The sequence below is a fragment of the Podarcis vaucheri genome (assembly GCF_965113315.1).
Source record: "Podarcis vaucheri genome assembly, chromosome: 4".
Lineage (NCBI taxonomy): Eukaryota > Metazoa > Chordata > Lepidosauria > Squamata > Lacertidae > Podarcis > Podarcis vaucheri.
The window spans coordinates 26,489,140-26,516,420 of record NC_138762.1 but is presented as its reverse complement, the minus strand read 5'-3'; the positions used below and the strand labels follow the sequence as shown (position 1 = coordinate 26,516,420).

General features: G+C 43.3%; 1 protein-coding gene across 3 annotated transcripts; it reads right to left on the bottom strand.

Annotated features, from left to right (window-relative positions):
- Positions 1–559: 559 nt before the first annotated feature.
- On the bottom strand, positions 560–27,281 carry SGCG (sarcoglycan gamma). 3 transcript variants are annotated; one of them, XM_082220340.1, is made up of 9 exons: positions 27,034–27,281; positions 25,338–25,455; positions 11,549–11,743; positions 10,929–11,030; positions 9,917–10,004; positions 8,273–8,398; positions 6,668–6,752; positions 1,840–1,963; positions 560–999 (listed from the first exon to the last, which is right to left on the bottom strand). In XM_082220340.1, exons 3-9 carry the CDS (start codon positions 11,741–11,743, stop codon positions 820–822), a joined length of 900 nt encoding a protein of 299 aa, XP_082076466.1. In that variant the 5' UTR covers positions 25,338–25,455; positions 27,034–27,281; the 3' UTR covers positions 560–819. The 3 variants fall into 3 exon arrangements, with proteins under 3 accessions (XP_082076466.1, XP_082076465.1, XP_082076464.1); XM_082220339.1 differs by lacking the exons at positions 25,338–25,455; positions 27,034–27,281 and adding an exon at positions 19,208–19,364; XM_082220338.1 differs by lacking the exons at positions 25,338–25,455; positions 27,034–27,281 and adding an exon at positions 19,208–19,355 and having other exon boundaries at positions 11,549–11,746.

Sequence of the window (27,281 nt, the reverse complement as noted above, 5' to 3'; positions counted from 1 at the left end):
ACAGTACATTCCACTATGCATGCGACAGTGGTCTCTGCATCCACCCACCCACTCCTCTCCGTCCAGGCCTTTGTATAGTAGATTACATTTCAGCCATCCATACATCCCTCCATCCAGACAGACAAGCAAAAGGCATGATCACAGTTCAAGGACACATTTCAGCCAGGCAAAAGATCTCAAGAACATGGAGTGGGGCCAGAAAAAGTGCCTGGGGCACTGTATTTGTTTCTTGGGCCTGGGGTTCTCTATTTCTGCTGTAGAGCTCCCCCTGCACACTTTTGGTATACCTGCTTCCATATATTTTGGGTGGTGTTCAGCTAAACATTTGCATTGCATTAATGCTGTTCCAATGGGACTTTGTCACTCTCTCCTGTGTGACCTGCACTGCCCCACATCTGCTCTGGAAGGTTGGAGGAATGTTCTCCTTAGTTCTATGCTGAACTCAATTTGATGCATTTCGATTTTAAATGTAAATGTTAAGTTGCATTTCTGTGCTGTGTAGTAGCATCAGTGACTCTAGACGCTACTACAAAACCTGACTAAAAACAGCCAAAGAAAGTAGTCCAGACAAGCTGTTTATTGACATTCATTCTGATTTGTTTGCGGGGATATTATACGAAGCTACGGCAAGCGTTATCTCACACTTTCCAATGCATTTTCCCATTGCTTTCCTTGTCACAAGAAGTCTGATAGTTTTGGGGAAATGGGTATGTGTGGAAGGGCAGCAGATCAACTTTAACTGCAAAACCTGAGCTTGCCTATATGTGACTGAATCCCACCTGAAAATAGCAGCAGGCTGGCAGCACGCAGCATGGGGCGTTAGCTGCTCATCTCGCAAGCCTGACTATAATACAGGCAAGTGGAAACGACATCAGCCACTGCCAAGTACAACTTTCCATCTGTGCAAACACAGACTTCATAGAGCCCAAAGGATATCTCAGAATCTCCGCTTGTTCCTTGAGGCAATTTGGGCAGCCGCAGTCCAGCATTAAGCATAAGCTGCATGGAAGAAAGACAGACACAAATGGATTTGTTTGTGTAGCAGTAACTTAGGAACAAAAAGTGTGGTGGCACCTTAAAGGTTAATTTATTACGGTGCAAGTTTTGTGGACCTGAGAGCTCACTGGAGCCAGCCCTACACAGAACTGTTGACATGTGCTGGGCCCAGTAAATTAAACGTTGACTCAATTGTGGTGATTAAATGTACATCAGAGCTTCCCTTTTAAAACTAATTTCTACTACAGCCACATTGCAAATTTAAACAGAACATTTGAATCTATGATTGGCGATTCCCCAAAGTTGGGGAAACACTTAATTTTTTTGTGGTTGCTGGCACCTTAACAAACAGCCCAGACGTGAAACATGGCTGAGACCTCAATGCAAAAGACAAATTTCAATAGGGCTTTGTGTCAGTGGACTTTATTCCCACAGCAGCAAGCTCCTTCATGGAGGGCAAGATAACAGAGTGCAAAATGCTCTATGATTGCCGGGAAATGAAACAAATGAAAATGTTCATATTTAAAAATGGGAACTTGATAACAGCTGAATGGAATATTAGATAGTTCTGAATGTGTCGATTGGTAATTTCACCATCAATATATCGTGACTATACATTTAGATAAAATGGAGTCACAGGCACTGCAAGGGATTAGTTGGCTCTTTGTGAAAATCACCAACTACTTAGGGCCAGCATAGTTCTCATATTTTGCTGAAACTAAAACCAGCAGGAAACTGGTAGGAAGACAGCCCAATGTCTGAAATGTCAATGCTGTCGCTCTGAATACCAATTGTAAATGGATCATTTGTTGATGGTAGATTAAGAAATAATTAAAATCTCACCATGCTATCGCTGCTCTGCAACTTGATATCCAGATGAGAAAGAGCCGTAATAGTCCCACTTTCAGCTTTAATATTAATCCCTCGTGGAGCATCCATGGTGAGAGACCGAGTTGGCGATTCAAGCCTGAAAGAAACCAGAAGGAAGATCTTAGCATCTTAATAAATTGTGGTTTTATTTATTGCATTTATTTATAATTTATAAGCCTGTCCATCATAATATAACAACAACAACATGATGCCAAACAGGTCAACACCGTATTGTAAAATCAATTACCATAAGGCAATTTTAAATATAAACTTCAAACACAATTTTAAATATAAACTTCAAATATAAATTTCAAACAGAATGCAGCAGATGAAACAACCAGCAACAGGCCACAATAGCTTCACATTATCCAAAAGCCTAAGTTAAAAAGAGATGTTGATGACGGCTATTTTAGTGCAAGGGATACTGATTTAATGGTATTGACTTCCAAGTGAGAGTTTAGAATTCTAGGCTGGCAGTTGATTCTTCCTAGAAGTTACTGTTAGCCAGCAAGACAATGTCCCATGATGTGGTGGTGGTGGCTGGTGTCAGATTCCTGGTGTAGTTATGGCAGCCGAATCATCTCTACTGCCTGAATAGTCCTAGGACTGTAGCAGTGTGTGTGTGTGTGTGTGTGTGTGTGTGTGTGTGTGACATGCCTTTTTTAAGAAGCTAAACTTGAGTAGCATAACTCAACGACCTGGGTCACAGGCTCTGTAGAGTAGCTAGCTACCTGGATATATTTAGAAAGTTGTTCCTCTGTGAGCAGATTGCCCCGCACTACTGAGTATGTTCACAAGGTAAAAAAGGGTTTGACAATAAGGAACAGAGCTTAGGGGAGTGAACATACAACCATCTTTAAAAGGTTCAAATCAGCTTACTGAAGTTCCAGACAAAAGCCTATTTCCCACACCACATTAATCCAATACATTATGTTTGACATGAAGCAATGCAAGGATAGAAAAGTGGAAAGGCAATGAGTGGGTGGGAGTCCCCTGAAGTTTTGCAGTATTGCAGCAAAAGTGTGGGCTTGCTGCAATGAGCTTGTTCCATTAAGGCCAAGGCAGCTAACCCTGGAGAAGCTGTGAGAGATGGAGGCACACAGTGTCTTTCAGGGAGCTCCCTTACAGACAGACAGACTAAAGAAGCTACTCCCTCAAATGAGGGCTAGCAAACCTCAGGCCTAGGAGCCAAAACTGGTGCTCAAGGTGCATCTATTTGGCTTTGGTTGCCGGTGGATGACTTATGTCAGGAATTGGATAGGGGGAGTGCTGGTTCCGCTGTAAAACACATTGTACAGATTGAATAAGCTTTGAGAATTAAAACTTCTGTAAAGAGAAGCCACAAAATTAATTCTCACTTTGTAAACCTTAAACTCAAGTGAAGCCAAGAAACAAATTATGATACACAAGAGCCTTGAAAACCAGTACAGTAGTACCTCGGGTTACATACGCTTCAGGTTACAGACTCTGCTAACCCAGAAATAGTGCTTCAGGTTAAATACTTTGCTTCAGGATGAGAACAGAAATTGTGCTCTGGCAGCACAGCGGCAACAGGAGGCCCCATTAGCTAAAGTGGGGCTTCAGGTTAAGAACAGTTTCAGTTTAAGAACGGACCTCCGGAATGAATTAAGTACTTAACCCGAGGTACCACTGTAGTGCCACAAGGTGGCAGCAAAGGACAGCAGTCACTTTGACGTCAACTTAGAGTCATAGAATTGTGGAGCTGGAAGGGACACAAAGGGTCAACTAGCCCAACTTTCTGCAATGCAGGAATCAATAGGAAGTGCATCACTTCTGAATGCAAACAAGTATTCACAATCCAGCCAAATAGAGGCACCACTAGTACTGGAATGTAGCCCGAAAGCAAAGGAAGCAGCAAAACTAAAAATGCATGTGTTTGGTCAGTACCACGATGGGAGAGTGTTTGGAAGACTGTTACGTATGTCACACTGAGCCCCATACTGGAAGAAAGGCAAGAAATAAACTTATTTTGTTTGGCACTCTGCTTCTGGTTTTTTAGGGCAAAAGCTATGCCTGTAGGCAAAATTGTTCTGTGATTCATCTAGTCCACGGGTACTCAAACTAAGGCCCAGGGGCCAGATCCGGCCCAATCGCCTTCTAAATCCGGCCCGCAGACGGTCCGGGAATCAGCATGTTTTTACATGAGTAGAGTGTGCCCTTTCATTTAAAATGCATCTCTGGGTTATTTGTAGGGCATAGGAATTTGTTCATATTTTCCCCCCAAAATATAGTCCAGCCCCCCACAAGGTCCGAGGGACAGTGGACTGTCCCCCTGCTGAAAAAGTTTGCTGACCCCTTATCTAGTCAAAACATTTGACATCCTTTCCTCTAATTTTTGTCTCTTTCATTATAACCAGTGTATTTGTTTTGTTTCGCACTAAATTTTCATCATTGTACCTGTGCCCCCATTCACCTTGTTCATTTCTTTGAGAGCCTTTCTTTGAGAGTCTTAGCACAGCTACTACTTCTGGAACCTGGAACCTAATTTATAAGGCAAACAGCTTGAGGTGGCTCATGCAAGTGAGCCAAGCCACCCCTGGAAAGAGAAAGGGGGAGGAGGGAAACCCCAGAATCTCTGCTGCTTTAAACATGAGAAAAATCCTTCTCTAGATGTGGTGAGTAGTTGGATTCTGGTAGCTACCAAAAGCCATTTGCCTAAACATGTGGTGGAATGTAACCGGGTGCATTTCCTCACCAGCAAACAAAACTGCAGGGCAGACACGGCAATTGAGAAGGACAGAAGCAAACTTGCTTCTTCAAGCTGCTGCTTCTTGCCATAGGGAATTTATGTAACAGCCCAGCCCAGTTCAGATCTGGATCTGGACATTGTGTGGGCAGCCTGCAGCTCTGAGACACACATTCCATTGTGTTTCTGGCTAGCATGACCAGCCTGTGGGTGGGTGTCTAAGAAGTTGGTTTGCATTTCAGGCCTCTTCAAACTGGGCAGCTCTTACATGAGCTTACTTTCCATGCTTTGAAATTGTTTTACAGCTTCTACTTTTTGAGACAACATGTTTTTGCTGAAGAAGTGCATTATGCACCTTTAAGCAGGCATCTCAGCTCCAGGGGTTTCTGGAGGAGATGTATTATCTAGATCAGGCATAGGCAAACTCGGCCCTCCAGATGTTTTGGGACTACAACTCCCATCATCCCTAGCTAACAGGACCAATGGTCAGAGATGATGGGAATTGTAGTCTCAAAACATCTGGAGGGCCGAGTTTGCCTATGCCTGATCTAGATCCATTTCAAGCTGCCCTCAGGCCTGGTTGTGGAACAAAGATGGCTTTGGTTTGCCTTGGTGGATGACTTACACCAGGATTTGGATTGGGTGTCCTTGTTGGTGCTGTTGAACATCTCTGTGGCTTTTGATGCAATCAACCATAGTATCCTTCTGGGCCATCTTGCTAAGACAGGACTTGGAGGCACTGTTTTACAGAGTGGGTCTGATCCTTCCTGGAAGGATGAACCCAGAAAGTGGTGCTGGAGGTGGGGAACGACTCCTGCTTGACACTTGGGTAATTGGCCTGCGGGGTCCCTTGGGATTCTGTTCTGTCTCCTGTGCTAATGAACATTTACATGAAACCACTGGGACGCGGGTGGCGCTGTGGGTTAAACCACAGTGCCTAGGACTTGCCGATCGTATGGTCGGCGGTTCGAATCCCTGCGGCGGGGTGAGCTCCTGTCTTTCGGTCCCTGCTCCTGCCCACCTAGCAGTTCGAAAGCACCCTTAAGTGCAAGTAGATAAATAGGTACCGCTTTATAGCGGGAAGGTAAACGGCGTTCCGTGTGCTGCTCTGGTGCCGGCTCGCCAGAGCAGCGGTGTCACACTGGCCATGTGACCCGGAAGTGTCTGCGGACGGCGCCAGCTCCTGGCCTCTAGAGTGAGATGAGCGCACAACCCTAGAGTCTGTCAAGACTGGCCCGTATGGGCAGGGGTACCTTTACCGGGAGAGTTGTCCAGAGTTTCTGGGTTTGGATGCTGATGACATCCAGTACTATTTCTCTTTCCTACCTAAATCCAAAGCAACTGTCTCAATTCTAAACCAGTGTCTGTCATCCCTCATGGATAGGAAACAGCCACTGAAAAGGCCTTTTTGGGACAACACTAACTGGGGAGAACCCAGAGTTGACTCCAAGAAGAATGTAGGGCCAGTGATGGCTGATATTCAGGGAATTGCTCCTTTAGGTACTTGGGTTGCTAGCTTCAGAGAAATCCCGATTTTAACTCTGGAAGAGCAGCTTAATATGGTCATGTTTGTGGCTCTCGCATAAAACTAATTCCATTCCATGGACAGAGCTATCACATCAGATTCCCCCTCTGTTACATGAAGCTGTAGTTAATACATCTATACAGATCAATTCTTTTTATTTGTCATTTTAACATACTGTGTATATGGCCATGCAGGGCCTGATAATACATAATACAGTGGTGCCTTGCAAGACGAAAATAATCCGTTCTGTGATTCTCTTCGTCTAGCGGTTTTTTCGTCTTGCGAAGCAAGCCCATTGACAGATTAGCAGATTAGCGCTTTTAGCGGCTTATCTGCTGATCGGATCAGCTGCTAAGCGGCTTAGCGGCTTAGAAAAAGGGGGGGAAGGAAAAAAACCCCGCAGGAACTTGCAAGACATTGTCGTCTTGCGAAGCAAGCCCATAGGAAATTCGTTTTGCGAAGCACCTCCAAAACGGAAAACTCTTTCGTCTAGCGAGTTTTCCGTCTTGCGAGGCATTCGTCTTGCGGGGCACCACTGTACATAATTTGCTTTTGAGACAAATCCTTACCTCAGCTCTTTAGCGTTGTCAAGACCTCTAACACCTTTAATGAGTGGTGTTTCTATAGAATGTTCACAAAGAGCTCCTTCTGGCCCTGGAAGAGAGGAAACAAACCAGTTGTGGCTGTTAGGTGTCAGAGGGAAGAGACAGCTCCCCTTTCCCGTTACAAGGGGGAAAACAAACTACGGTAGGAGATCCTCATAATGGTCTCACAAAACACCAGGTTCACTGCCCTTCGTGGAATGTGTGTACAAATTCAAGCCTTAAGGGAAGGCATTTTCAGACTGCATATGGTCTTGGAAACCTCTGATACTTGCTTCACATGTCTGTTCAAAGTGTTTACAGGTTGTAAATTGTGATGATCCTATGATCCTTTGTCCTATGTAGATTTGGTATACAGGTAAAAAGTGTTTCTGTGCGCTCTGGCTTCAGTCACGGTCCTCTGTGTGCCAGAAGGGGTTTAGTTATGCTGGCCACATGACCCAAAAAACTGTCTGTGGACAAACGCCGGCTCCCTCGGCCTGAAGCAAGATGAGCGCCGCACCCCATAGTCACCTTTGACTGGACTTAACCATCCAGGGATTCTTTTCCTTTACCTACCTAAACATGTGTTGGAAGCTTCTACCTACTGGTTCCTTGACCGTATGTGGAGCTTCTGAGTATATGAGCAACAGAGGAAGTTATCTTATACCATTTTTACAGACCCAAGTGACTGAACTTGAGACCTTTTGCATGCAAAGCTATGGCCCATCTGCGAAAAGTGCAAGGGGAACAACTCCCTCTTTATTTGCAGCCCCACAACATAACCCATAAACAATTTCCAAGGGACCTCCAACCGCCAGGTAGTTTATCTTTGTGGGGGGATGCTGCAGAGATAAGGAGGAGGATGGGGAAATCCCATTCTGTGTTGCATTGAGGGAAAGTTCCAAGCAATCAAAAACTCGTCTGCAGGATTGTGAGATGTTAGGATCTTACACGGATGTCATGTTATGTTGAAGCTGATGTGGCCTGAGGGTGGGTTGTTAACATAGGATGATGTGGTGTTTATGTCATAAGGATATATGCTAATACAATCATTTTGCTTATTTCACGTTGATTCTACCTCTAGTTAAATGGTTACTGTTTACATTTTTTTGCATTTCATTTTCCTCTGACCTCAGTGCTTACCGTTCCTCCTGCCTCCCCTCCCTTTGTATATATACACCTGAAACTACATGCATCTGATGGACTCTCATCCAGAAAAGCTTGTGCTATTTGTTAGCTGCCACAATACTCTTTCTTGTTTTTGCTAGAACAAGATTGTTAGTCAACTTGCATCATTTTCCTATGAGCGTCAGCTTATTGAAATTTAATTAAGAGACTGTCATCTTTATTCTACCAACAAATTAATAAAACTGAAATAAGTGCTTTCATTTAACAGTGTGGGTGAAATTTTGAAGATGATATTTTGTCTCCATCAACTAAAGTTGGGGCCAGCAGTAAACAAAATAAGATAGAAAGTGAAACCTATGGTCAATGAATGACTATTTTCTGCAGCTGTGAGCTTGTTTTGCTTTTAGAAGAATGTCTTCTTAAAGGATGTTTTTGAGCTGTTCCTTACACTTGCATGCAAACCTGTGACTCGAAGTCTGTCTGTACCAATTGCAACTTCATCTTCATCCACTGTAAACAGAGGCTTTCCATCCAGATTCATGGACTTGATCTGAAATTCCTGACCATCAAATTGTACTATGTCCGGACCTAAGAAGCACACAAGCATTATTAGTATTTTTAACAGAACCATTATCATTTGCTTTTTCTTAAGTTGCATTTATGAGCTGCCAATGATACAATATATTGTGACACACCACCTCTATCTCTGAGCAGGTGTTATAAATTCCAGGGGTACCAGGAGCACTTTAACCCAGGATCTGTTTCCTGTGGAACAATAAGGCACAACAGAGACTGTGGTGTCTTTATGATATATGGTTATTTACACACATATGTAACTTGAAGCCTACAATGCAGGGGTCCACAGCATTCCTACCGCAAGAACACTGGTATTGTCTTTTAAATGAAATCCTGTGTTCAGGGAGGGAGGAAGCCAACCCATTTGCAAATGGGATTTGCACTCTCATCCTTTGACTTGCTAACAGCTCATTACCCCAAAATAAATTAGGCTGAGTTCAATAAACACCCGATTCATGTTGATACCCCAAGATTAAGGAAGGGTCACAATTTAAGATATCTGCCTGACTTAATTAGTTTTCATATATGCTAATAACAGAGGCTTATAATTGGGTCTACCACTCTTCCCGGTTATAATGTACCAATTCTAATTAAATTCTAACATTTATTAAATCTAAACATTGAACAGACATAGATCTATAACAATATGTTTATAAAGTTTAGGGCATTGGGACTGCAATCCTATTCCTTCTTACCTGGGTATAAGCCCTACTAAACACAGTGGGACTTATGTCTGAATAGAGATGTATAAGATTGCACTGTAGATTATGGTCCCAGTTCCCAGCTTTCATTAGGAGAAAAAGTAGAATTTTCCTAATCAAATAAAAAGGAAAAATACTTTGGGGTTGAGCTAGATGGAACACACTATGCAAAAATGTGCACATGAATCACCCCTTAGAATTACAGGTTGCATATGATCCTATGCATCTTTTCTCAGAAGAAAATCCCACTGTGTTCAATTTTTCCTATTCCCTGTGTATAAAACTGCATGCTTAATTTCTAACTAGTCCATATCTAATCCACATCAGTGTAGCATGCTTATCACGTAAATTGTTGTACAAATTGGACACTGGTATCCTCTCTAGGGCTAAACAGCTTGGGGAAGATCTGCAAAGGAGGAGACAAAGATTAAAGCAATCAGCTCAGGTTTTCTTTTCCAGTATTTGCAGGTCCTGCAGTTTTGTGTTCCCTGATAGGAAGCGTCAGATCTCCTTCCAAGGGGGAAGACAGAGGCCTGATGTTGGATGCCAATACACCCCAACCAGGAAAGAATTTATGTCAGTTCATGAATCCCCCCTCCCATTTTGTAAGGGGTGTGGGAAACCTCATGCTCTACCCCTTATATCTGGATGTGGCTATTCAATTGCATTTGGTGCTCTCTCACTCCTGCTCCTTTTGGACAGCAGCCCTACTTGAGTTGACTATCCAAGACCATTTGTATGGCCTCTGGATAGACATGGGATCACCACAATGAATGTGCATATTCAAAACCTTCAAAATGCAAACTGAAGAAACGTAGCTTAAACCTACCCACACTTAATCTGCCTGTGACGTTCCCATCAGGATTGCGTGCATTTAGAGTCACGTTATGAGTGGATTGCAAAAGCAGAGATGAGTCCTAGTGTAAGGGGTGAGGGGAAAGACATGCAAATTTAGAAAACTTTCAGATATTCACCACAGGAAAAGCTAAACATCTTAATACCTCCAATGCTCTCAAGTAGCCTACGATAGCCTTGGTAAATGAGTAACTTCTTACTCATGGGTAACTGAGCAGGCCCTGCTTGCCTCAGCCCTGTTCAAAAGCATTCAAACCATTCCTGAATATACCTGTCAGGAGTGCCAACTTGAATAAAATATTGTGGGGGCCCGGGTAAGCCCCGCCCCACATAATCAATCACATGACACACCATTTGAATGGGAATGCTCATCAACTTTGCAGGAGCCCAGCGTCCTCAAATATTTTATTGTTGGGGGGGGGTCAATGCTCCCTAGGAGTTGGCTCCTATGATACCTGTCTCTTTTTATTTTCCTCCATTTCCCCAGTCCTTCACTTCTGACACCCCCCGCCCCCAAGAATCATAGAAAGTGTAGTTTACTTCTCACAGAACAACAATTCCTAGAGCCCTTAACAAACTACGGATCCCAGGATTCTTTGAGGGGGTGCACTTTAAATGTACACAGCCTCTTAGAAAAGCCAAACACAATAATGAGCTATCACTTCCTTCATCCTATGGTCCAAGACAGGGTCACTCTTGACCTTGTCTCTGGTTTCAGCACCTTCTGATGTGACTGGGTGTATTGAAAAATGAATCCAGACTGACAACAGCTCCCTCTCTAGACCCACAATGCATTGCTGACTTTAACCTACATAAGTCTTGTAGATGATAATTTATGACATGTACCCATTGCGAATTTTCAGACGACCTGTTGATGACCTGACTTACAGCCCAAATCTAAGCGTATTTACTTAGAAAGCCTCGCTCAACTTAGTGGGGTTTAAGCCCGAATGTGTGTGCAAGCAGAATATTGCAGACTTGCTTACCTTTCTAGAGTGAACTTCTTTGGCATATAAAGGATATAAAAATTCTGACTCCCGTTCTAGCCGAAGTCCTTCGCTTTGAACATAAAGGTATCCCATTCCAATCTGTAACGACAAAAGACTCCAAGCTTTTAGATGCACTGCATTTCTTACTCAAGTGATTTTAAAATTCTCACCAGAGTATCATGCCCACCTTCTTCAAACAGTGGATAAAAATGCACAAGAGGAACCCTGACCAGATGAGAAAAGAGGGGAAAGATTATGACAACATTATCACAAGACAGCATCAGGGGTGTGGGGGTGTGGGAACAACCACAATAGGCACTTCCTTATAGTGGTGTTCAGTAGAGATGTAAACTTTCCAGACATTCTGAAGCCATGAAAAATAAGTTCGACCCCCTAATTTCTTTTTTGTGGGGAGGAAACAGACATTTCTGTGGAAATGAGAAAATCTTCAATACTTCTTTTGTTAGCACCCTTAACGGATCAGAAGTCGCTTTATTACCTTAGGGACATCAATTGCATTATGTACAATTTGGTTTGCCATGAAATAATCAGTTTAAAAGTGCAGTTTATTAAGACAATAGTTACACATGCAAAAAAAGATGATGAAGGACTCTTACTGGAGAAAACCACATCACTTTAAGAATCCAAATGGTCAGAGCAAGATCTACAACTAGGATGATGATTAGGAGGAGGACGAAGAGATAAAGGCAGCGCTTCCTCCAACCGTAGATGCCAATGTTGTAGACATATTGTGTTTCTGGTCTCTGTAGGTTAGTACCTGGTGTTGTTGTAGTATACTGTTCACGTACCATCTGCTAGAGAAGAAAAATAATCATTAGAAAATCATTAAAATGTTTTGGACTGCAATGCATAACCAGTTACTTAGCTACATTAATTGATTTTAAAAATTGCCCCTAATGAACTGGAAAGCAATTAAGAAGGAAAAACCCACAACATTATTTGCAGATGGCAAGCATCTTTTAAAAGAAGCACTCTGCCTTTTAGGAGAAAATACCTCTTCTGAGATGATGTCTGCTATGACAATGCAAGCATCATTAAAAAATACAAAAAGTTAATTGATGGAATAATCTAGAATGACATGATTAAGATTTCCTTAACAGCTCTAAAATTATGCTTGCTTTGTCCGTCCCGTCCCCCGTCCCCTGGTAAAATGCTTTAACTGCTGGCTGTAAATTTTAGAAATGACGGCCTTTGGTCTTTTTTCTAGATTATGAGCTATTGCCTATGGTTTGAATAAGAGAGTCTAGATCTAAATTGCACATATCCTCAACTCTGTACTGTTCAAACTCGGGGCTGATCCAATAAATTTTGTGACCTGAGGCAAAGGACAAGATGACACAGCCCTATACTGTGTACAGAAGCTGACCAGGCTGACAGCTGAACCTTACTTCAGCAATGGCAATGGGACAACATTCTCCACCACACTTGAGGGAAGCAGGCTAGCTTTTAGGGGTACATAGCAGGTTGCATGAGGTACACAGCTCTGGCCTCTAGTCTCTCCCTGCTGCTTACTCAATCTGCCTAATGGGTGGGCTGGCCCTGCCCGAAATGCTGACAGCTGAAGGCAGGTGTGGGAACCTCTGACCCAGGGGCCAATATTGGCCCACCAGGAGGTCAAATTTGGGCTGGAATGCCAAACCACACATACCTGCCCATTAGCTGGGTGGATAGCGGAGTGGTGGTCAATCCTGTTGGGTGCTGTTTTGTCAGCACGTTCCTACCCCTCAGGTCAATGTTTACATGAAGGAGGGAACGCCCAACTTTCAGTCTCCTGATATCATGATGTCAGATGACTGACAGGTGGGTGACCTCATTCCCTGTCAGAAGCTGACCTGTGGGGTGGGGAGAGATACATATCTGGTTCACTAGGAGACCAATTGAAATTAATGAATTATGACTGATTTGGACCCACTAATATCAATTTGCCTATTCTTAGTTTCCATGCGCTGCTCTGGTTTGCCAGAAGTGGCTTAGTCATGCTGGCCACATGACCCGGAAGCTGTACGCCTGCTCCCTCGGCCAGTAAAGCGAGATGAGCGCTGCAACCCCAGAGTCGTCCATGACTGGACCTAACGGTCAGGGGTCCTTTTACCTTTAACTTTACAGTGTACCTCGGGTTACATACGTGTCAGGTTACATATGCTTCAGGTTACAGACTCCGCTAACCCAGAAATAGTACCTAGGGTTAAGAACTTTGCTTCAGGATGAGAACAGAAATCGTGCTCCGGCAGTGTGGCGGCAGCAGGAGGCCCCATTAGCTAAAGTGGTGTTTCAGGTTAAGAACAGTTTCAGGTTAAGAACAGTTTCAGGTTAAGAACGGGCCTCCGGAATGAATTAAGTACTTAACCCGAGGTACCACTGTACTCTTAGTAGAACTTAGATGGATGCAATCCATAAAAGATGAATTCCTTCTGTGATTCTTTATACGTTAAGAAATATGTAATTTATAGGGTTTGGGTTTTATTTATGGATATATTGATGCTATCATGCACATCCTATTTAAAGTGAATAGGAATGGTAGAAGAATATGGCTGCAACAACTATTGTTAGCTCAAAGATTCAACAACTCCTATGGCTGAACCTTTATTTTACAACCATGCCGCTATAAAAAACTGGGTTGAAAATTAATGGCAGTCTAGAGGCATGTAGAACTCCTATCTTTAGACATTTACATTCCAGCATGAATTTTGCTTAACCCACATGCTTTGAAAGCATGGGCTTTCTTGGATTATATTCAAAATGAACGAGACTCATAGAATTGTAGAGTTGGAAGGGACCCATTGAGGGTCATCAAGTCCAATCCCCAGCAATGCAGGAATCTCAACCAGATCATGAATGGCAGATGGCCATCCAACCTCCGCTTAAAACTCCCCAAGGAAGCTAAGTTTGCGTAGTTTAAAACTTGGAAATTGAACAACTAATGATTAAAAGTAAATTTCTAGAGTCTGCGAAGTCAGTAGACTTGACAACGTGTTTATTTAATGACACACTGAGAAAATAGCCAGGCACATTGCTGGTTAATAATAGCCACAGCAGCTGCTACACAGTTTGAATTGACAAGAGTAGAACTTCACTACTTACAGTGTGTCCAGAGAGCAAGGAAATAGGCTTTTTAAAGCAAATGTTCAAAAGTTTTGGGGGCAGGGGGAGGAAGAGGTAATTCAATTTGGTGGCTAATAAAGAAAACCACTACTTCCAGCTTCTTTTCATTGCTCATTAAGAAGATTCTCCCTTTCGTTTTCCATTCATTAACCTGTAGATTACTGTTCGTTCATTAACCTGTAGCCATTCAGCCATCACAACCGGCATGGAAAGCATAAAAGGACCCAGCAGTCAGGAATCTAGGCAAGAACTTCACTCTCTCTTTAAAAGGAAAAGAGCAACAAGAAGTACTCCTATCATATGCAACCAAGTCCAGTGCCAACCATATGATGAGACTACCCACCGAACAAGATCTAGTGCTGACTTATCTCAGCCCATGTTCCTCTCACTTCTTCTCTCGCTTAAATGAAAACTCCATTTGAATGTACATTTGACAGCACTTCAGAACTGAATAAGGAGAGCTTGAATTGTTCTTTCTTTCTAAAAAACACAAATAGGATGCTGGAGAGAAGGAAAGATGAGCAAGTCAGCAAAGTGATTCCATCACATTTACTTTGTTTACAAGGTGTGACCGGAAAGTTTGGTGAATGGTCGCAGAAATCGGACAGTGAGAAATATTTGAACATACAATCGGCATTGGAAACCCACGAAATGCTCACAATTGTGTACGGAGCCGAAGCTGTAACTCATAAGACAGTGTATGAGTGGTTTAAGCATTTCCGTGAAGGGCGGCAAACCATCAAAAATGACCCTTGGTCTGGCAGACCGTCAATGAGCAGAATGGCGGCAAATGTCAACAGATTCAGGTAGGTAGCCATGTTGGTCTGACGCAGCCGAAATATATAAAAAAATTGCTACTGGACAATTTTTTATATAGATTTCAAATGTCAACAGAGTTTGTGAGTTATTGATGCAGGATTGGCATTTGTCTGTACGAATGATGGCGGAAGAATTGCATATTCCATGTGCAATCGTTACTGAGGTTACTGAGTTGTCCCATCCTCCATATTCTCCCGAACTGGCCCCACCGGATTTCTTTCTTTTTCCAAAATTGAAATCTGCACTGAAAAGACAAAGATTTTCCAACTTTTCACACGTCCAAGCTGCTGTGATGAGGGAACTGAAAGCAGTATGAAGAGAGGACTTCTCCAGAAGTTTCCAACAGTTCTATGAACGTTGTCAACAGTGCGTTGTATCAGAGAGGGCCTACTTTGAAGGCCTGTAAGGTATGTAAGTTCGAATATTTCTCACTGTCCGATTTCTGTGACCATTCACCGAATTTTCTGGTCACACCTTGTATTTTTTTTTAGAAAATGTATACAGTGGTACCTCAGGTTAAGTACTTAATTTGTTCCGGAGGTCCGATCTTAACCTGAAACTGTTCTTAACCTGAAGCACCACTTTAGCTAATGGGGCCTCCTGTTGCTGCCGCGCCACCAGAGCACGATTGCTGTTCTCATCCTGAAGCAAAGTTCTTAACCCGAGGTACTATTTCTGGGTTAGCGGAGTCTGTAACCTGAAGTGTATGTAACCCAAGGTACCACTGTATACCACTGGATTGCAAGAGAACCTCTGAACAGTTTACAAAAAAACCCACCCATATAGAAGGTACAGAAATCCCAGCTTTCCCCACGCTCTCAGTCTCATGCCCAACTATTCAAATAACAATCACCAACCAATTTTACAACATAAAGATGATTCCTACTGTGTACTACCTGCTGTTAAAAGTTAGCAGTGTAAGTTTGCACTGCCTCTGCTGCTAGCACAACAATAAAGGAAGAAGAATATTTGCTTTCAGAACACTGCCAATTTAATGTGAAATATTTACGCACAACCATGCTGTTTCATAGTACTCGTTGAGATGCTACTCTTTTCAGTCATCTAAAAGAAAGCCAGGCTTTGGAGCCCTAGCCACTTTGCATAATGGCCCACCTTTTGGAGGGGATCAAGTGCCCACAGCTGTTTCTGATCCCTCTGGTGCACCATCTCCATCTGTACTTGTGGCACCAGTTCAGTTTCTAGCTATGCACGTACAAAGTGCATGGATTGTGGGGATGTCCCCCCCCCTATGTTTGTATAGATAGAAGCAGGGCAATCCGTCCCAGTGTGCATAAGAAGGGAACAACACGCTAGGTGGGTGGGTGGAGAGATGTGTCTGCTCACTCCCATCCATGCATCAGGGCTGTCAGACAGGCAGGCACATATCATGCAAACTAACCTATTGTCATCTACAGTAGGAGCCTTGAGAAGCCCTAAATACAGACAAGCAACTCCTTGTGTTAATATACGTAAGCTGAAAACAGCTGCAGACTGCTCACCGCAGGGATCGCGCGAGACATGAAAGGGCTTTCCAAGGCTCCCGAGCTAAGGATTTAGCGCAAGGAGTGTTGCAATCAGTTAACATCACCACCACAATGTTATTTGTGGTGTCACTCAGAAGAAGAAGAAACAACTTTTCACCACTACAGAACTCAATCAATATGGACTGGATGTAATCCTTGTGTGAATTTCCCCCGAGAGAAACTCATCAGCAAACAAGCGCTGAGTCTTCCAAACCCATATTTGAATTTCTAGTAAATATTTATGAGGCTCAGCAACAAAGTGAGTACGAGTGCAATCCTAAGTGGGATGTGGAGGGGGACGAAGCGGTAAATAGCCGCTTTCAAAGCCCTGCTGGCTCCTGGCTAGTCAGAGCAGGAGGTTAGCATAGCAGGGGTTTGCGGGTTGCCGTGCATCTCTTTTTCCTTTTCTTCTCTTCCATTCCAATAATGCGGAGAACTGTTATACCAGCTTCAGGCTGCCACAGAGGGAAGGTCTGATCCTGAGACTTCTTCTTCAAGGAATAAAGGGGTCATGGATCCACCAAGTCCTCTGTCCCAACCCTGCTCCACCTACAGAATGCCCAATTTCAGGGCCTACCCCCAGCCATAACTGTGGAGATATTCATAAGCACTTGGGACATGCCCCTTCTCCGAAAAAAGCTCTTATATCCTGGCAGAGGCATGCTTTTGCAAAGGATTTCATTGTGCCACTGCCCCAATCCAAAGCCCCTTTCTACCTGTGGCTCCTTTTAGCAAAGGGTGGGGGGGGAGAGAGAGAGACAACAGGGGATGCACATCAGATCTTGTTTGGTCTTGGTGAGCAACCTGGCTGCTGAATTCTCCACCAGCTGAAGCTTCCAAACCATCTTCAGAGGCAGCCCTATGTACAACACATTGCAGAAATCTAACCTACAGTTTACCAGAGCATAGATGAACAGTATTTACACTATCCCTGGCCAAATGGGGCACAGCTGGGCCACCAGCTGAAGCTGATGGAAGGCACTCCGTGCCACGGAGCGCACCTGAGTTTGCAATCCTATACTTGTTTATCTGCGAGCAGGCCCCATTGAACTCGATGTGACTTAATTCTGAGTAGGCATCCTTAGGAATAGGCATTATATGATTGCACTGTTACCGACTAATCAACAATAAATTCCAGTTAAGCATATGGGGGTGAGGAGTTTGCTAAATATCAGTTTTGCAGTGACACTGCATTAATAATGTCTCACGGCGTTTCACTACATTGGAAATGCATTTCTACCTTTATCAGTGTTCCACAAAAGAGTGGGATGTGATTATTAAATGCCTCTCACAGGCTACTTTGAAATAAGAGGCTACAAACTACAATATATTACTGGAGCATGCTGTTCTCTGTTTAAGCAAGATAGGGCTATTTTAATTATTTAAAAGCCGGGAAGACAAACATTACCAAAAATAAAGAATTGCACCCTAAGTAAAGATTAAGTACTTTAATTTGTCAGGATTTTTTCATTTTCTAGAGCACAATTCTAGGACTTAGCTTACTGATACAGTGGTGCAAAACTTTTGCTTGTGCAATGGAACTTCCTCCTCCTCCTCTCCAGGCCCTTGCAGCCCTCCTCAAAATCTGCTCCACAGGGTTGGGGAACCCTCTGGCGCAGATTTGGGGGGAAGCAAATGGAGAGAGACGTTCCATTGTCCAACTGCTGGACATAATGTAATAAGCTTAACCCTACCAAAGAGCCCGGGTCTGTGCTCACCCGATCTCCTGCAAATAGCTCAATGCACAAAAGCTAGCATGCAGAGAAGTAAACTGAAGCTGAATCTTGACCATACTATTCAGGAATTACAGTGGTACCTCGGGTTAAGTACTTAATTCGTTCCGGAGGTCCGTTCTTAACCCGAAACTGTTCCTAACCTGAAGCACCACTTTAGCTAATGGGGCCTCCTGCTGCCGTTGCGCCGCCAGAGCACGATTTCTGTTCTCATCCTGAAGCAAAGTTCTTAACCCGAGGTACTATTTCTGGGTTAGTAGAGTCTGTAACCTGAAGCGTATGTAACCTGAAGCGTATGTAACCCAAGGTACCACTGTACTGAACTAAGGGAGAACATGATCCTGTCTGGCTGCAGAAGCATGTTTAGCCCCACCTCCAGAGTCACAAAAATCCCGCATGAATACAAAAGGCTCCTTGCTTAAATGCCTGGGAGAATTTGTATGTCATTTGTGGAAACAGTTTAGATCAGTGGAGCTCAACTGTGGCTGATGCATCACATACAACAGAATGAGCCTTACTGATATATATGTGTATATAATACCACTGGATTAAAAGAGCATATAACCGAAGCACAAGATTTTATATTCACATCCATATGTGACAAGAACGAGTGAAATTCTGTTATTAAATAAAAATGATAATATTTTTCTCAGTAAGAAAATTCTCCATGTAGTTGCAGCCATTTGTTTTAGGGGTGGGGAGGAGGTGGCAGGGGAGACAGAAAACTATCAGGCAAAATAAGCCAAGAGTTTTCTTGGAGAGTGCAGAGGCCATTCATCCTGTGTAAATCAGACTGTCCCCAAAAGAAAAGAGTAACATTTAAAAAAAATAATAATATATTGCTAATCTGTTATGCAATTGAATGCAATGAAGAAAGCTTGCTTTGCTAAGCTGAAGCTCTACCAATGTTTAAATCAGTAATGATATACAAAACATTAAACGTTTGGTGCTTGAAGTTAAGATAACAGGCCCAAAGCGAAGATTAACAGAAGTGCAAGCAGTGTAACAAGAAAAGGACACATACAATTTAGTTACGGTTCATAACATTTATAGATCCAAGCATATGTAAAAGACTTACCTTAGAAGATTTTAAAGCAGTACGATTTGCTGAACTAACTAGGGTCAGACTCTCTCTGCCTTATAGAATGATTTTCTCCACTTGAATCTAGAGTGGAAGATATTCGAGGCGTGGCTGGGCTTGTTTACATGGTTGGCCAGATATCACATTCCACTGCCTTTCACTGGCAACACAGGCAAGGCTAATTTTAATCTATGACAAACTAGCTAGTGCTGCACTAGTGCTTCAACGAGGGGTGAAAAACTTAAAATAATTATTATTTGCAGGGGAATTTACACAGGTTTCTTTGACTTCTGTTCATCTCACTGTTACTGAGAAGCTCAGATCAGCTGGAACCCTGCAGGTGCCCTGAAATTGTGTGTCTATTCTAGCTTTGCTATGAGCAGTGAGTGCAGTGCAATTGCAAAGTAACAAAGCTATATTGGTGTGATCACAACTCAGAGCAGCAAGCGGTGCATGGGAGCGAGCAGTCACACGGACAACATAGTTGCAAGCATTATTATTATTATTATTCAGAAGAACAGGACAAGTCCAGGTGTCAAATGCTAGGTTAAAATAGGTGTGTCATCATGCATATGGTGGCTAGGCGCATCTCCAGATTTTTTGCTATATCTAATGCAAGTATACACTCTTATTTGGCCATTAGTTTTCTCTAATTGTTTCCTCCAGCGAGCTGGTAATTAGATTAAACACCCTTTTTGCATTCCACTCTTTCCTGAGTAGTCACTTGAGAAGGATGCTGCAAGTGGCCCAGGAATTTTTTCATGACCATGCAGAAATTCTGCAGTGGGAAAACTGTACAGTGGTACCTCGGGTTAAGAACTAAATTTGTTCTGAAGGTCCGTTCTTAACCTGAAACTGTTCTTAACTTGAGGTACCACTTTAGCTAATGGGGCCTCCCACCGCCACCGCACCATTTCTGTTCTCACCCTGAAGCAAAGTTCTTAACCTGAGGTACTATTTCTGGGTTAGCGGAGTCCAGTGGCGTAGCGTGGGTTGTCAGCACCCGGGGCAAGTAATTTGCGCCCCCTAACCCTAACCCCCAGATGTTGCGCCCGGTCCGGCCGGCCCCCCATGCACCCCCCACGCTACGCCACTGGCGGAGTCTGTAACCTGAAGCGTCTGTAACCCGAGGTACCACTGTATTGTGATGCCAGCAGATAGACCTGTGTCCTTTGTTTAGCCCTGTCCTTAACAAGATCACCCTTTGCATTAGAGCAGATGCCTGACAGGAAGTCCCTCGCCTATAACTGGGCATTCCTCAAATCCCCAACCTCTTGGGTTTCATGAGTATAAGGCTTGCTAGGCTTCTCCATGCTTCTCTTTTCCCCAAGGAGCTGAACTTCTCTTCAGCTTTAGCTAGATCCTTTCCCCATCTTTCCCATTTCCTTCTCTTAGTCATGTTTGCTGCTTTCTTTGGGTTTATTCAGGATCCTTGTGAGATGCATAAGCCAGAATTTATTTTGTTTTTGGAGCATTGTTAGAAGCATTTATAGAAAGCAGGGTGAATTCCTCCAGTGGATAAAAGAAAATAGCTATGTCCTTGTCCAGAAACACTGGGGGACAGATCTGGCTTTATTGGCCTTTATTGGCCACCTCATCCACCTTTATTGGCCACCCCATCCACAACTGAACCAAAAGTTTCAGAAAACAGAGGCAGCTGGCTGACTCTTTGAAAGACTCAAATCACCAGATAAATTTTTATCAAGACTCAAGTCATGACTGTGCACCTGCATGCTGAAACCCAGGAAATAACTTATCTCTGCACCCTCTTCCTTCAGGTAAGTTATTATTACCATCTCTTTCTGACCTCTATCTCTCATTTCCCCAGCCTCACTGTTTTTCAACCACTGTGTTATCCCAATTCCAGTTATTTGCACTGGAGCATATTCTTCTTATGCATTTAAGCCTCCACTGCAGCCCTTTCTGTTCCCCAGTGCCCTCCCAGCCCCTTAAAGGCAAATCTCTCCTCTCCATCTATTTGTATCTCTACATCAGTAACTAAGCTTAAGGTCCAGGCAATGTGGATTTTGGGTAAAAACTAATCATCTTGCTATTTTGCATTTTTGTCTTGGCACTTTAAGCCACAAAGCCATTTTACTTATGGCCCAAAATTTGATGTAAATACAGTATTCAAGTAGAATAATGTGCGTGGCTCTTGCTATTTTCCCCATATCAACAAGACTTGTGTTGGCAATATTAAATTAGGAGCAGCATAACACAAGAGCCTCTGTGGCATGAACTGCGCCCAGATTAAAGACTCCCAAAGTGGTACTGTACTTCCATAAACATACATGTGGACATGTAGATAGAACATGAGCAGATCCATTAGCACTACACTGAAGGGAATCTAGCAGTTAACTACAGTCATTACCTCGGGTTATGAACGCTGCGGGTTACTCATTTTCAGGTTGCGGACAGCACCGAACCCGGAAGTACTGGAATGGGTTACTTCCGGGTTTTGGCGCTCACACATGCGCAGAAGTGCAAAATGATGTCACACGCATGCGCAGAAGTGCCGAATTGCGTCACACGCATGCGCAGATGCGACGCTTCAGGCTGCAAATGCTGCGGGTTGCAAACGTGCCTCCCGCACGGATCACATTCACAACCTGAGGTATGACTGTACAGGAACCTCTAAGAACCCCCTGTCTATCTCTTGCTTGCTTCGATAAAAATATGCATGCTTTTTTCCCTATCCTTGGGAGGAGAGTGTTTCAAAGTCTGGGAATCCGCAAAGGCAGAAAGAACTGCCTTATATACAACATATGGCTGCAACCTAAAATGGGACCCCCCATGTTCATTTCTTGCCTCTCCCCTGGTAATATACAGGATGAGTAATCCCGTGTGATGACATCGTAATACCAGGCATTCCCTTGCACCACGTCATTGGCTGCTGTTTGTGGAGCCTATGGGATTATATCAAAAAATGTGGCAAGTGAGCTTACATATTGAAATTTATCTAGATTTCCAAGCTTTTATATGATGTAATCAATATGGAAATGCCCACCCAGGATTGGCAGTGCTGGAGTGTTACAGAAAATCTCTCAAATAAATATAGAAGAAAAGGACAACTCAGTACAGATATGCCATTATTTTTAGCAGCAGCCTTATGTCAAGCATAACATTCCTCTCTGAGAATGTCTGTGCACATGGTTTCATTATGCAGACTTGGAAGTAGGAGGGACGCTGTGTGACAGCCATAATAAGCTACTTGCAGAAATTAAGATTTGGTGCAGAGAAAGAGGCAAATTTGAAGGTGGGTGTGTTGTTAAATATCTTGCACATTAGGGCTGGAGCTTCAGATTCTATGCTACATTCTGAACTATACAAATATTTATTTGTTGATAAATAAAAGAAGATTTTAGGAGGCAAAACAGGCCACCTTCTCACCTCCTGAATGCCAGAACTTTGAACACATGACACCGCTGTCTTTTCACAATTGTTTTCAAGATTCAGGATTTGTTTGCTGGGGCACATCCAGTCCTTCACTGTCTACAAACGCCTGTATAGAATCTGGGCTGCCTCTCCCGATTCAGATAGAACACATACACGAGCTGTGTGTCTTCCGCATATTGGTGACACTTCACTCCATTATTCCTGGTGGCAGCTTCCAGTGGCTTTATATCCACAGCGCTAAAATGGACTGCCTCTCTTGGAGATCAGCAGTATCAATTGTCTGGTATGGGGTTCGCCAGCATCACTCTGAGTATAATTTGCTCAGAGTATAGCACTGCCCAGAACACACGCAGCACAATAGAGATCTGAGTGCTGCTTCCAACCAGGCTGGCTCTCTGTGCATGAAGTAACATGCCTAGAGGCTGGAACGGTTAATGCTCTACATACAGTGGACACTAGCCATGCGCTCCCCATTCTGCACACTGTACACTCATCCATACACTGAACAGCTCGGGAGCACATTATCTTACTCCACAGTAGCCGTAAATTTTGTTTTTCATTAACGTTACACATTTGATGATGAAAACTGCTTATGTTTAAATGTGTGTGTGTAAGTGGGGAACGACAACATAAACTTGGCGTGCGAACACTACCAAGCATTGCTCACTTCTCCCTAATAACCCCCCCCCCAAAAAAATATTCTGTGCTTCTTTTGCTGAAGCCTGGAATTACAAGACTAGTAGGATGAGATGAGGCTTCTTGCTTACAGTTTTAGATCATAAATTGAGGACTGGCACATTCCCAATTAAATATGAAAATCTGAGGTACTTCTTTGCTTTCACTGCCACTGATCCTTTATCCACTTTAACATATATGTTAAATTAATATTTTTTTGCAACCCAGTAAATAATCAGGGAGACAGGATTAAGTGGTTAAACTTAACATATATACAGTACTTAAAATATTATTGGAAGTGAGAGCTGGACCATAAAGAAGGCTGATCGTCGAAGAATTGATGCTTTTGAATTATGGTGTTGGAGGAGACTCTTGAGAATCCCATGGACTGCAAGAAGATCAAACCACTCCATTCTTAAGGAAATCAGCCCTGAGTGCTCACTGGAAGGACAGATCGTGAAGCTGAGGCTCCAATACTTTGGCCACCTCATGAGAAGAGAAGACTCCCTGGAAAAGACCCTGATGATGGGAAAGATGGAGGGCACAAGGAGAAGGGGAGGACAGAGAACGAGATGGTTGGACAATGTTCTCGAAGCTACCAGCATGACTGTGACCAAACTGCGGGAGGCAGTGGAAGACAGAAGTGCCTGGTGTGCTCTGGTCCATGGGGTCACGAAGAGTCGGACACGACTAAACAACAACAAAATATTATTACATTTTACAGAAGTGATGTACTATGTTGGGGATTCACAAATAGTCCCTGCTACACACCAGCTGGGGTGAAGTCCTCTGGCACATTATAGAAAGCTGTGCCCACCTGCAATTGGCCCCTTAGCATCCAGATTTCCTTAGCAGAAGCAGCACTGGCAGCCTAACCTAGAGGGAGAGTGAAATGACAGGGAGGTGTGGCTCTGAAGCAGACACCCCCCCCTGCAGTTTAAATAACCTGATTAAAATAAACGGTGACAGAAGTGAAATATTAGATTGATATAAGTACAACAGATATAAAGTCTGAGGTTGGTTTGTTTTTTTAATAAGCTGAATTTTTGCCTCTTGAGCTACAGTGACCTCTACTGGATTAAAAGTTTGAATCATATGGAATGATTTTATTGTCACTGGGCATAGTTCTAAATCCAACTGTTCTATGATAATGTTCAATGAAACCACCATTAAGAGCATTGGAAGCTGCAGTCCTATACCTTCTTACCTGGGAGCAAGCACCACTGAACTCAACTTCTGAATAGGCACACTGTAAATCCCACTGTTTTGAACAGAAGAGTTAATTTTACACCCATATTTCCTTAGTTTGATGATTTCATGAAGTGCTCACAAAAAATGGATATGAAAGATAAATTAATAAGAATGCACCAGTTTGCTGTTGCTGATTAAAACTGCCTTTCAGTGAGTGTTTCAGGCCTTTAATATGACAATGCATCTACGTGCTGTAGAATAGCCAGCTTTTTCTGATACAATTAAATGTTTCATTGTAGATTGCTAAAAATATGAGGATAATTGCTCCCCTGCAATTCAGGTAACAATGGAGTGATTATACATTGTTACGAAGCATTGAAAAATGCAACAGTAAGTTTAGGAAAAAAGGAATTTCTGGGCAATTCCTGTTTTTCTTTTGAATGGCTTGAGGTTATATTCTGGCTAAATATCACCTACGAAGAGAAACCATGCCAGTTTGTGCCACCTACCTATGGTAGATAATCTTTAAATTACTATTTGAAGCATGTTCAGTAGAAGACATTGTGGCGAAACTAAATTAAGGCTAGGACACATGCTAACTCCATGACTGTTTGAATGCGGATGTGAGTTCAATAGGACCCCACATTATTTTCTGGCACGGCTTGACTATTTTAGGCTAGTTTTATCAAGGCAAGTCTATCTCCCCACCATGATCTCTTTGCTCATGGTATGCGACCCGATATTCAGCCCTACGCATAAGACATAGGCAACGTGAGTTTGAAAACATGATTTAGAAAGAAGTGATGGATATGAGACAAAGCTGGAAAAGCATTTTTGAATGCAAGATATTTGCAGCTGAATATACCTAGTCTGTCCGAGAAAATGCTAGAGCTGGAATTAAATCGTAATCTGTGAGCATTGTGGATGGGTGAACAGTTCACATCTTGAACCAGGCAAACAAATATTTGATTGAAGACTCAGCCCTAAAAAGATGAAAGAGATGCTTATTAGGATATGTAAAGTAGTTCATTCAAAGCAACACCATTGAAATATATCCAGATCACCTGATAGGATTAAATCTTTATGACATGCTTGCATAGCAATAAATCTTAACATTCTAATATATGAGAGCTGTGAGAATATGAAAATGCTCCAGATATGAATATGAAAATGTTCAGATGCTTATAAAAGTAGTGCTTAAAAATAGCATTCCCTAAATTCAAAAATTCTGCAAGAGCTCTTTGCCACTGCCTCAGAACAGACATACCAGTGCTGATTTCAGCTACTGCCCCAATGACATTTGATTCCGTCTTGCTCTGGCAGTATGGGTGAATTCCCACATGTCATTACTCAAAGGCTGCAACGTCCAGTGATTACTTCTAACCATTACATTCATGATTCAAATACCATGGGCACAAATTTCATATCACCCAACTCTGTTGGGCAAAATGGATGACACTTAAAAAAACAACAGCAGCAAAGAAAATTACTAAATTCACTAAAATGCATGTTATAAAACACCCAAATCATATTCAGTTGATGAGTCAAGGGAAACATGCATGCATGTAACAAATGGCAGAATGCGTGTTGTGGGAATCAGCTTGAGTTTTTGTTGTTGGGTGCAACAAATATGAGGATGGGGGCCACACAATACTTGTGCCAAGCGATCTGCTAAGCTCAAGATGCTCTTCTGTCAAATTATTTCAATCAACGGAATCAGGCATTCAAATTCTGTGTCTCCTCATATTCCAGACATGGTGTAGAAACACTGCACACTTAAGGCATGATGCTTCCAAAGGAAAGATGAATGTTTAGATTCTAAGCCATGGGGAAAACGATACTTCTGCAGTGATCAATGTGAATGGTCAAGGGATACTGGGAAGTGGAGTGGGGAAAACTCGACTTACAGTGGTACCTCAGGTTACATACGCTTCAGGTTACATATGCTTCACACTCCGCTAACCCAGAAATAGTGCTTCAGGTTAAGAACTTTGATTCAGGATAAGAACAGAAATTGTGCTCCGGCGGCGCGGCAGCAGCAGGAGGCCCCATTAGCTAAAGTGGTCTTCAGGTTAAGAACAGTTTCAGGTTAAGAACGGACCTCCAGAACGAATTAAGTACTTAACCGGAGGTACCACTGTATAGTATGCCCAAGGAGCATCATCTGAATGTTTAGAATAGATTATATATATATATATAGCTGGGAGCCTCAATGGTGCCCCTCTGGAAGCGTCACATGGGGCATAAAACACAGCTAGCCCCCCACCCCCGTAGCTACGGCTCTGTAATATAAAACAAGCCATCTGTGGGACTGCTGAATAACCAGGGACAGCTGTGTATGCAGCTGAGATGCGTGTGTGTGTGTGAAGGGTTGAACGAGAGGGAGGGTGCAGAGAAGACAAGACATCGTCAGGATGCATGCAACACGCGTGCGGTGCAACCCTATAAACACGTTTACTCAGAAGTAGGCGTCCTCTTAACCCAGCGGGGCTTTCTCTCTCGTACTCCGTGCTTGGGACTGCCCTGTTATAAGGAGAACAAGAAGAGGAGAGTGTCGTTACCTGCCGCTCCTCCTGAAGCCTTCCTGCGAAGAGTCCCTTCCTTCCTTCTCTGGGAGGCTGGCACAAGGGCGACCCGGGGACACCAGCCTCCTCCTTTTATCCCGTCTCCCCGTCGGAAGCGGCGCCTTCCCAAAACGCGCGCCAAAAAACAGCAACGCAGCAACCCCACAGGCAGCGTCTCTTCCGCCCGCCGCGGCGCCTTCCCGCCACTTCGGAGCAGGGCCAGGCGACCGGGCAGACACGCAGCG

Excerpts from the sequence above, each read along its gene's own strand:
- SGCG (XM_082220340.1), bottom strand. The coding sequence starts at position 11,743 with ATGGTACGTGAACAGTATACTACAACAACACCAGGTACTAACCTACAG. Across the intron at positions 10,005-10,928 it reads AAGAAGTTCACTCTAGAAAG|GACTCATCTCTGCTTTTGCA; the intron begins GTAAGCAAGTCT and ends CCCTTACACTAG. Across the intron at positions 1,964-6,667 it reads GACAACGCTAAAGAGCTGAG|GCTTGAATCGCCAACTCGGT; the intron begins GTAAGGATTTGT and ends GGTTTCTTTCAG.